This window comes from Kickxella alabastrina, assembly GCF_025024165.1.
Source record: "Kickxella alabastrina strain RSA 675 chromosome Unknown BX661scaffold_6, whole genome shotgun sequence".
In the NCBI taxonomy this organism is placed as follows: Eukaryota; Fungi; Kickxellomycota; class Kickxellomycetes; order Kickxellales; family Kickxellaceae; genus Kickxella; species Kickxella alabastrina.
The window spans coordinates 183,096-194,533 of NW_026251477.1; the positions used below are offsets into that span (position 1 = coordinate 183,096).

Below are 11,438 nucleotides of genomic sequence, written 5' to 3' on the forward strand. Positions count from 1 at the left end.
TGCGATCGATTGAACATGAACAAGCAACGTGTTATTCGTTATATACTGATAAAAAAGAAGACACTTGTAATTATAAAATAAAAGGCCGCCAAACTTGACTACAGGTGGGCCACGTGTCACTGACGTTTAGTGATAATCAGGCGACAGTCGCGCTCCGCGTTGGCAGGCTTGACGACTATAAATTGCTGCGACTCCATCTGCTTTGGATACCCGTGCTCATCAAGGATATTCGGTCCCAGATGGGTAAAATCTGCCGGTAGCCTCCAGTCGTAGTCCTTCAGGATATTAGCAAACACCGTCAACATTTCCCACCACGCCAAATGCCTGCCTGGACAGATGCGCTTGCCGCTACTGAATGTAAACACATTATGCCGCGCCTCACTGTCATCCAGGAACCGCGTCGGGTCGAACTCATATGGCCTGCACCAAGTCTTCTTATGATGGTTGGACGATGCAAAGTTGACAAAAACGAATGTCCCCTCAGGAACAAAATGACCCTGTATCATCAGTCCGCCTGCGGGCGACACTCGAGGCAACATCCCGCCTGTCACTGGCGCTAGACGCAGCGACTCGTACAGGCATGCCTCAACAAACGGCAGCTTGGCTCGGCATTCGCTGTAAGAAATGGTATGCCCTGAATCAAACGCCGAGCGAACCTCACTAACAGCGCGCGCGTAGAACTTGGGATGCAATGTAAGGAAGTGCACCGCCCATGAAATTGTGTGTGCGACTGTATCTGCGCCAGCCAGCATCATCAACATGCACTCGCCATGTATCTGGGCGTGCGTCATTTGCACCTTGGACTCTGGGTCCTCTGCATCGATGAATGCCTGCAGCAAATCAGTTGGTCTTTTGTCTTCGCGGCCAGTGCTGGCCAGCTCTGCCAGATGCTGTCTGCGCTGGTCAATTGACACGTCTATGTACGTGCTAAGGGTCGTGTACCGGCGCTCCCATGGAAACTCAAACAGTGGGATTTTAATTTGTGGGAACAGCTGAAGCATAGAGCGCACTCCAATGTAAGTCACTGTTGTGTCAATCCAATGCGCTGTGGCGACATCGTTGGTCCTGAGCTCTTTGATCTGCCTGCCAAATATCAAAGTACCGATCGTGTCAAAGCTCGCAAATAAAAAGTCGTGGCTGTAATTAACCTCCGCCGCACCATCCATGCTGCGTTCAATCAACTGGTCCCATTTATGTTTAATAGACAAAATGCCGCGCTGCATAATTGTCTGCTCCATCTTGGCCAAGTAAGTTGGGTTAAAGTACGGGCCCATCTGCCGGCGACGCGAGTTTGCAAGCTCCATGTCTTGCGTGCTGACAGTGTTATCGATTCCTGTGAAACGAAGTATACGGTAGTAGGGCGCCTTGGGCACAAGCGGGTTGTTCAGCAGCATGCGAATATCAGCTGGATTAGTTATGCTGACAGCATTGGGAGCGCACACATAAATGTCGCCATACGCCTCATAGTCCTTTCGCCCAATACATGCCATTTTACCAATAACAGTGTACACCTCCAGGCGCTTGCCAGTCATTCGCGCCAACAAAGGCCCTGGGATATGTCGCAGAGGTGACACCCACTTGGCCACAACCAGCCTGTAAACCACGAATATAGCCGCCACAAACAGTATGTACACGCCCCATTTAACTGACACCACAAAGGACATATAATCAACAACATTCGGGCTAGCGACATTGATTAGCTGTGCCAGCACTGCTGCCAATATACTAGATTGCAGGATAATTCTGATGTAGCTGTAACTTTAGAAAAAAATGCTAATCAAATATGACAGTCTGTTTACAGTTCTAAATAATAGCTTGCGATGTGTGCTTGTGCTCGTCTTTTGCAACAACAAGAGGTGGTGCTCGTACTATGCAATATGAATCACCAAAAAAATTTATAAATAAAAGCGTATTTAAAAGAAAGTAGGATGTTTTCTAAAGTCAAAATGGATTTGTATGCACTCATGCACCAGGCAATATATACTTGGCAGGAGCGGGGATAGTGGCTTGGCAACAGTAACATTAATGTGAAAATTGCGAGGCAGCCAGTACAAGACAATAAGTGGTGGAAATATCCAATTCATTTCCTATTTGGTGCAATAAAGATAAGATACAATTGGTTTCTTAAGCCATAAAAAGAGTGAGCCATTGGTCATAAATGCATTGTTAAGCAGGTGCTTGTAATATTTTTGTATCAAGCGCACACTATTGAGCAATTCCATTACAATTTACAATTATAATATCCATAATCAGGCACATGGATATAAGTTGTGCAAGGCGTATCACGCCACATTAAATGTAAGGAATGAATTCATATTATATCACTAATTTACTGCCGTGGGAGGACATTATGAACCCACGCTGCATAGTAGCTGATAGTTTTTATGTGCAAATTAACGAGTGCAAGTGCCAGTTCTAATGATAATAAGCTGAATATTATTCAATTGGTAAATATTTTAACTAAAATTTACAACCCACATGGGTCAGTGAACACTTGGGTGTTTAAGGTGTTAATATAAATATAAAAATGTATTTTCCACATAGCTGCAGGGCATATTGCACATCGGCCGCTGTTTTGGGCAACAGACTCGAGCTGGGACGCCACACAGCTCATCAACGCTTTTAATCAGGTTGGCAGAATTGCAATTCCAGTGTGCCACCAACTAGACTGGAAGGGTAGGGAGATGCTGGGCTTCACAGTGATGGCCGAGCCTTCAGATACAATGTTTATACTGACAATGCTTCTTAGAGGCACCATTGCAGTCACGTAGGTAAACAATGACCACACTCATGTTATCTGTGGCAGATACACAGACCTGGCCATAGTAAAACGCACCCAGCTGGCCTATACCCAATCAGTTGTGGCCCAAACCTCAGCAATACCACCCACTATTCAGATGGGAGATGCTGCATACACTAGTGCTCCTGCACCCATGGACACAACAATGAACAAAGGCAAGAACCCAGCTACGCCCAGCAAGGCAAGTGTGCCACTGGCACTTATTGCCCAACAACATGATGCAGTGGGATTGGGGAGTGGGGCCATAGCCGCAAAGCCTCAGGCACTACAGCCAACCAGGCCATCCAACTCAAGGCAATGGTCAATAACCTACTAACAGGGAGACTGGAATAGCCACCCACTAAGGTTAACCCACCAACTACCCAACCCATAGCCAACCCAGTGGTAATGATAGTGGATGAGAAGGACATTAACATGGAGATAAATGATACAGCCAGTGCAGAGGAAGGGAGGGAGACTGTCAGTGGTTGAGGAGTCTGTCCCCACTGACCCCAATGAAACACCCACAGAGTGGGTTGGGTATAAGGAGAAAAAGACGGCTAGAGAAGGAGTAGGATATGGATATGGATGGAGAGAACCAGACACTCCCACTGAGAGATCACACTTGTGAAATCAATATAATGCCACATGACAATTGCAATTACTATTAATCAGTTATATTTTACTGCTTGCTGTTCTCAATTGATAAGGATAGCCCCCTTAGTTCCCTTGTAGTGGCTTTGTATTAATTATATTTTAATAGACAGATTATTGTTATTACATCATTTCACCAACAGCCAGCACTGGGCAGAGTCACTGTTCTAAGAGCAGCAAGTTCTCAAGCCTTGCACAGGCAACCAAACTTGGATCAAGGAAGAAGCCAACAGCAGATCATGACAAATCCACCAGGGATGCTACCTCATTGGAAGATGAGTGCTCCCCCTCCCCCAGGAGGAGACCAGAATAAACAAGAGGACCATTGCTGAGTCGACACACTCAACCAGGAGACTGTGGGACAGAGCATTGTGGGGTCTATAGTAGACCTCAGAAGAAGCACATGGACGGCCATAGGCAGCTAGTGACCACCTCCCACCACCTAGAATCTCCAATTAAATGGCACAATCGACTCTTGGCATGGGGACAGAATGCCCAAATATAGTCCTCCACTCATATGGAAACTCATGCCCCAGACATGACAGTTGTCAGGCCACCACACCAGGAACAGGATACCATGGTTTCAGTCAACCTCATGGCAGCTCCAACATGGCACTATCCCCAACCCAGTATAAACAGCAAGAGTTGACTATGGAAGCCCTGTGTTGGACTATTGGATTTGTGACATCAATTGGGGTCGTGGCACGTGATAATTGCGATTATATTATACTACTTTGAGGTTTCGATTGATATGGCGAGCATATTTAACTCCCTTGTAGTGGATTACAGTTAAATATATTTATTACCATTTACTTTTATCGCAGGATTCATGAATGCTTACTCAATTACCTCACTTGAGGCACAATGGGGGCCACATACTATTTTTGAAGCACTTCAGGCTGATATTTGGAGAATTGCTGAGACCTGGCTGACCCTGACTGTGACATCAAAATGGGGGCTGAGTCACGTGACAGCACAGACGCGTGAAATATATTTATGATATTTCACGCGTCCAGCGAATTCTGGATAGTGAGCTCTTTAACTCTTCTCGTAGTCTCATTCAGATTAATATTTATTATAACCAGCAAAATTCCTCATTACACTGACAAAGGCCATGCACATGGAGCAGGCATGGAAAATACAAGGGGATAGAATAATGATCACCTTGTGGCCAGTAGAGAGGCTACCAGAATAAAGCATGACTTGTGAAAAACGAGCAAAGCTGAGCAAAGAGAAGCTTTGCAAGTTATATTTAAAAGAAAAAGATAAAGTTCTAAGCTGAAGAAAGAAAGTGAAGAGACTGAGGAAAGCTGTCTCTTATATAGGAGACAGCGAGTGAAGATAAGAAAGGTAAATAAAAGAGAAGGATACTTTAGAAACTTCTGGTGTTGCAATCATCTTACAGTATGCAAGACGGAGTTCCACCAAGAACGGAATTCCAACATGACTTACCATTGCTTTTCTCCCCTGAGTCTACCCCCACTGCTGCCTCACTCAACACATCTATGAAACCAAGGATAGTGTGATACAAGGAATTGAAGCTTGTCCCGGCGATTGATTAATGAATCAATCGCTAGTTAATTCCCTACTTGGATATGCAGGAATTCATATGCACACATTAAATACTAATGAATATGAACAGTAGAGGCTTTCATCCCTTAGCTTTCTTTTAGTTCATTTTTGCCCAATATATATATATTTAAATAACACTTGGTAGCACCTCCACATACATTTTTTGGCATACTTTTTGCTAATTTTCTACTTGCTGCGTTTTTTTCTTTGCAAGTAACCTCAGCCTACTTTGGCAGTTATTTTATTTTACTCTATTCTTCATTTCTTATATTTATTCTGTCTCTGCACTATGTCAGCCTCTGTACTCCCAGTTGCTACTGGCCCCCTACCTGCTGCAACTGCATTAGCTCAACTCATGCCTTCAGTGTACTCTGGATTTGCCAAGCTTGCAGAGCAATCCCCCGTTTTGATGGCAAATGGAGGCATATACACTCAGCATATGGGTAAAGAGTGTGGAGAGGAGATTTGCACAGTTAGGTGTGACCCACCAGACACAAGGTAGATTTGCATGAATGTGTCTCCATAGACAGTTGCTGCTGATTGGGAAAATTATCTTGATAGTCTGGATGCATCTGGCCCTGCCACTTTTGACGATCTCAGGTCTCATTTGGAGATCACACTTGAGACCATCAGCAGCAGCTTCCATAGCCTGCAAAATCTCAACCAACTGTGATTCATGGCTGATGCTGACCTCCTGGCTTTCCACCAGGAGTTTGACCACCTCATACACTGTGCAAAGATGGATAATCCACAGAATGCCCTCGACTGGTATTGTTTTTGCCTGCCAAAGGAGTTTAATAAGGACATTTTCTCCAAGAATATTGACAGTCTCACTGCTGCTAAAGCCACAGTTCAGCGGGCTTAGAACACCCACAAGATGCTGGGGGAGGAGGGGGTTGAAAAACCCTCAACAAAATCCACTCCTAAGGCTGCAACCACTCATGACTCCATGGCAATGGAAGTCAATGCTATCAATATCCACGGCAGCTCAGGAAAAAGGGGCCGAGTGTAATAAAACTTATTCGTATTAACTAATTTTTATTAAAAATCCACTATAAGGGAGCTTAAAGAGCTCCGCTATCTATTCGAAACTATCGCCGTGAAATAGAAATCGCGATCGTAAACAATCACAATTCAAACAATCGCAATTCCAATGCAATTGTCACGTGACATGCAATAATTGATGTCACACTGAGGCAATGGCCGAAGTATAACCAAAATGGCACAAATGCACTCAACGTGAATTTGAACAGCAGATCGAAAACAGACAGTGTGTTAATTGTGGCTCAGACGAACATTTTTCGTGTGGTTGTCAGGCAGGAAAGCAAAACAAAGCAATGACAACAGCCGAGGAAATGGTCGCCCAATTAATGTCTGTGTGGTTGGCATTGCCAAGCCAGAGGACAATTACTCTGACCAGGGAAACGCCTTTTAAGTGGTGATGATGCAAATGTCTCTCACTCTGTTGTCAGTAGTACAGGCTTTACATTTATTCAAATAAACGCCAACTCTACTAAAAATCTTGCACACTCACATGTATTGATGCCCTGCAAGCTCAAAAATAACAAAACACTCACTGCCTTGGTTGACTTAAGGGCACAAAGGTGCTGCATCTCACTGCAGGCCGTCAACACCCTCAGGCTGCCAGTCAGCAGGACTGCGATTACTACTATCATCCACCTCACAGATGGCAAGGAATTATACAGGACCAATGAGTATGTGAAGCTGACGCTGGACATTGGCATAAAGGGCTGCATGACTACAATAAACTGCTGTATTGTGCCGATTGGGGATGAACTTCTCATTGGCATGTCATGGTTGATACCACATGATAGCACTGTATTCTGTGGTAAACGGCATGGCCTTGAGTACAATGGCAAGGATGACAGTCAGCTATATATTTCCGGATTGCAATGCACAAATTACAGCTACAATGGAAAGAAGCAGGCCAGTCACAGTGCCATTTCTGTGACATCAGAAATGGGGCCAAGTCACGTGACAGTGCAGACGTGTAAAATATGTTTATGATATTTTACGCGTACAGCGAATTCTGAATAGTGAGCTCTTGCGCTCTTTCTGTAGTCTCATTTTCATTAATATATATTATAGCTAGTCCGAATCTCATTACAATTTCAGTCAATCACCTGCTTACAATGTTGTGGAATGAGAATGAGGTCGCCTAAATCGACAACATGTTTGTTGCTGTCATGCAGAGTGAGGAAGGCACAGCCAGCATCATCATTCCCACAAATTTCACACACCAGAAACATACTTCCATTATTCAACAAGAGTTTTCTGACGCCATTAGAATACCACCAAAAGGACTGCCACCAACATGCATAGTAGACCATGTCATTGATTTGCTTCCAGGCACACGCCTGCACTTGCAGTAACCATACTGCCTGTCGCATTTTGAGAATGATAAACTGGGGAAACAGTTCTATGAGATGATTGAGCTGGGCTACATCATGGTGGAACTCCGTCATGACGGAATTCCGTCTTGCATACTGTAAGATAATTGCACGACCAGATGTTTCTAAAGTATCCTTCTCTTTTATTTACGTTTCTTATCTTCACTCACTGTCTCCTATATAAAAGACATCTTTCCTCAATCTCTTCACTTTCTTTCTTCAGCTTAGAACTTTATCATTTTCTTTTAAATATAACTTGCAAAGCTTCTCTTTGCTCATCTTTGCTCGTTTTTCACACATCGAATTGTCTGTATCACTGTGGGATGCACCTGTACTCTTTGTGAAGAAGAGAGATAGTACCATGTGCTGCCATTTGACCTGTGCAATGCACCAGCAACATTCCAGCGAGTAATCCAGGATACACTAAAAGAGCAGATTAACAAATACTGTGTCGCCTACCTTGATGACATCCTTATTTTCTCGGCCACATCCAAGAAATGCATTCAGCATGTCTAGTCTGTGCTCAAGACACTATGTAATGAGCGGCTGTATTGCAAAGCCACCAAATGTGAACTGCTTAAACACAGTTGAATTTTTAGGAAATGTTGTGTCCCACAACAAGATCTGCATGGACCTGTAAAAGGTTGCCACTATTAATGAGTGAAAGCCACTCAAAGATGTTACTGACATGCACTGTTCTGTGATTTTGCCGAAATTGCACAGCCACTCACTGACCTTTTGAAGGTCGATCAGTTTGAGTGGACTGCTGAGGTGCAGAAGGCATTTGATATGCCCAAGAAAGCACTGTGTTTCCAACCTGTGTTGCAGCCGTTAGACCCCCAACTTCCCAAATGTGTGGAGACAGATGCATTGGATTATGCCATTGGAGCTGTGTTACACCAGAAATGTGACAACAGCTGGCACCCAGTTACATTTCTGTCATGCAGACTGATGTCAGCAAAAAGCAAGCATGCAATCTATGGCAAAGAACTGCTGGCCATTATTGCAACACTGTTGGACTGGTGCCACTATCTATTAGGGACAAAGTTTGAAGTATTGATAGATCAGCACACATTGAAGCATTTGAAAAGCCAGGCACATATCAACCCTCAGTTTGTTAGGTTCCTGACAATCATTGCTGAGTTCGAATTTACAATTACTTGCTGGAAGGGAAAGTTCAACACTGTGGCAAATGCACTGTCACAGCCACCACATGAGAAGCTTTCAATAAAAGAAGTGAACTACCAAGAAGAATTGAAGCAGATGCCACACATCATACATAAGGACATGCTGTTTACAGACAGCCCATCATAAAGTAGACTTTAATCAAAAAGTGCATTGCCCAAAACATCAGTCGAGAAGGCTCCTCACTGCAAAATAACATCTGCTCACATTCGCACAGAGCCTGCTATTTCAGTGAACCCTATACCAGTGCCACCACTACCACCATTTACAGTGCCAGCACTGCCAGTACTTTTTACTACATCATTACCCACTATGTCAACACTAGGGGATCTGCTTGTGGAACAGTTTTTGGTGCTACAAGATGCTCCAAAACCATGCCCAAAACCAATCATGACAGAGCATATGATGCACCATATCAGCGACAGTAAAATCTCAGATTCTGATAACAGTGGTGCATGCTCACCAGATATTTTCCGCTCAGTAGTCAAAATTTCCAAGAATATGGACACAATCTCTCAACAAAGAGAGGAGAGGAGGATGTTAGTGTGAGAAACAAGCAAAGCTTAGCAAAGAGAAGCTTTGTAAGTTATATTTAAAAGAAAAAAGATAAAGTTCTAAGCTAAAGAAAGGAAGTGAAGAGATTGAGGAAAGCTGTCTTTTATATAGGAGACAGTGAGTAAAGATAAGAAAGGTAAATAAAAGAGAAGGATACTTTAGAAACATCTGGTCGTGCAATTATCTTACAGTATGCAAGACAGAATTCCACCAAGAACAGAATTCCAACACCTCCTTGGGCTGTTTTTTAGTGCTGTGGCTAAATCCTGTTCTGTTATTTTGGCCATTATTTCTAAGCACTTGGCTTGCCCTCAGGTTGGTACTCATCTGCAAACGTCTTCACTGGGTCTGGGCATACTAGTTGTGGCCTAAAAATGTTGTCAACATGTTCCTTGGTATGTGCAAACTTCCTCATGAAAGTCCTATTGATAGATGATTGCCTTCCTGATATGCCTTTTCAATTTGTACAATTTTTGCTTGTGTGCTTCCTTGCTGATCATTGAGATGGGTCTTTTAACTAATGGCTTTACTGCCTTATTCTTGGCTTTCATGCATAATGTAGCTGCGCTTATAGCTTATCCAGATATAGTGTCTGCCCAGTCTGGCCTAGCAGCTGCGTTGCCACCTACTCATGATGTTGATTGTAGAGACACCCATGTGGGCCTAAGGTTGAGTATTTCTTGGTTGGTATTTACCTTGGTAGCCTGGCATAATGGCACAACTAGTGGTGGTACTATGTGATTAATGTTTGTTACTGATAAATCGTTGGGATTTATTGACAAAGCTGCTATATGGTGGGCAACACACTGTGTATATGCTGGTGTTGTTTGTTGGCAGGCTGGTGGAGTGAGTAATCTGCCACCCATGATGGGGCATCTCACGATGGTTGGATACATTTCTAGTATTGTTTTCCTGGCATTGTAGTCTGGGGGCTTGAGTGGGTGTTGCATTTTGATTCCTTGATATCTATCTCGTCAAATAAGCTGACCTTGTTATCCTCCATGTCTTCTATTTCCTTTGTAACATTGAGGTCATGTAAGGAATTGTGCGCCTGCCACTATTTATCTTCTATGTTGGTGAGATCACTAATGTGATCACCAAGAGCCTGCTTTAGTCCATATGTGATCATAATACATCTATTGGCCTGGCCTGATACCCTGCTGGTTTTATTGTTTCTACCTTCCTAGCTGCTGTTGCTGTCTACTTCTGAGATGTATTCTTAAATTGGGGTCTGGTTTGCAGCTGCCACTTTACAATGGGTTTTGGTTGCTTTGTTTGTATCTCTTCCTTGAGCCTGTCATCATGGCATCTCATAAATGCTGTGTATAGCTCTCTGGCCATGTAGCCTTTGGCATTAGCTATCTCACCCATCTATTGCATTAGTACCTTATTGGACTGGCCCTCCTGGGTGCTATCCTGGAATGACATTGGGTAGCATGGTATCTGCATATCCATAATTCTCCAGATAGGCGAGAATGTAATGCAGACGTCCATGTAATATTCTGCTGAAACCACAATGTCCAAAGTTACTACATTCATCCTAGAAATAATGCAGACCTGAATATTGTATGCAAGTGCAGCTGTCAGCGACCTTCTGAGGCTCCCCATGTGCATGATGGGATCATCATTGCTGTTTTTGTTTTTCTTCCCTTTCTGGAGCTTGGAACTGTGGGTATTTTGTTCAAGGGTAATAATCATAATGCCAATTCACCTCCATTTAGAGAGGGGGCTGGTGGAATGTTTTTATTGTTTCAGCTTTCCTTTCCTCAGTTGGCTCTTTGTAGCTGCTATAGTTAATGGCAGTGCATACCTTAAGGGGTTCTTCCATCATGTTCACCTTGGGTAGTTGAACTGCCTTGCATATTTTCTGCAGGAGCTTCTTTTCCTCCTGCTTCTTCACCTGGACATCTTCATTATCTGTTGCTGCTGTTGCTTCCTTCCTGGCCTCAGTCATTTCTCCAACCACTGTAGTGAGTGTTGGGGTATACCCTTCTGTTGGATCTGTGGCTTTTGACCCTTGCTGTTTATTTGCCCAAGAAAGGGATAATATACCTTCAGTTTTACCATGAGCTGGGTTGTTTCTGCTCTGGCCACAGTAGCAATGACATTAGAAATAAGAGCTGTAGCACGTGACATTATAAACGTGTGAAATATGCTTATGGTATTTCATGTGCATAGCAAATTCTAAATAATGAGCTCTTCAACTCTTTTCATAATCATTTAAGTAATATATTATAACTGGCTTTATTATTACTACAGTAACTCTCTTCATGTGCTCTTGG

General features: G+C 43.5%; 3 protein-coding genes across 3 annotated transcripts; 2 read left to right on the plus strand and 1 right to left on the minus strand.

The window, feature by feature from the left end:
* Nucleotides 1–9: 9 nt before the first annotated feature.
* On the minus strand, nt 10–1,934 carry BX661DRAFT_179483 (cytochrome P450). Its single transcript, XM_051535203.1, has one exon. The coding sequence runs from the start codon at nt 1,662–1,664 to the stop codon at nt 117–119; it is 1,548 nt and encodes a 515-aa protein (XP_051392992.1). The 5' UTR covers nt 1,665–1,934; the 3' UTR covers nt 10–116.
* Nucleotides 1,935–2,497: 563 nt separating this feature from the next.
* On the plus strand, nt 2,498–4,151 carry BX661DRAFT_223387 (uncharacterized protein). Its single transcript, XM_051538876.1, has 5 exons — nt 2,498–2,987; nt 3,038–3,100; nt 3,146–3,259; nt 3,731–3,765; nt 3,801–4,151. Exons 1-5 carry the CDS (start codon nt 2,898–2,900, stop codon nt 3,856–3,858), a joined length of 360 nt encoding a protein of 119 aa, XP_051392993.1. The 5' UTR covers nt 2,498–2,897; the 3' UTR covers nt 3,859–4,151.
* A 1,143-nt stretch (nt 4,152–5,294) lies between these two features.
* Nucleotides 5,295–5,678, plus strand: BX661DRAFT_169765 (uncharacterized protein; the record flags this gene model as incomplete). The annotated part of the gene is made up of 2 exons (XM_051533553.1): nt 5,295–5,503; nt 5,567–5,678. 2 exons carry the CDS (start codon nt 5,295–5,297, stop codon nt 5,676–5,678), a joined length of 321 nt encoding a protein of 106 aa, XP_051392994.1.
* Between the last annotated feature and the right edge of the window lie 5,760 nt (nt 5,679–11,438).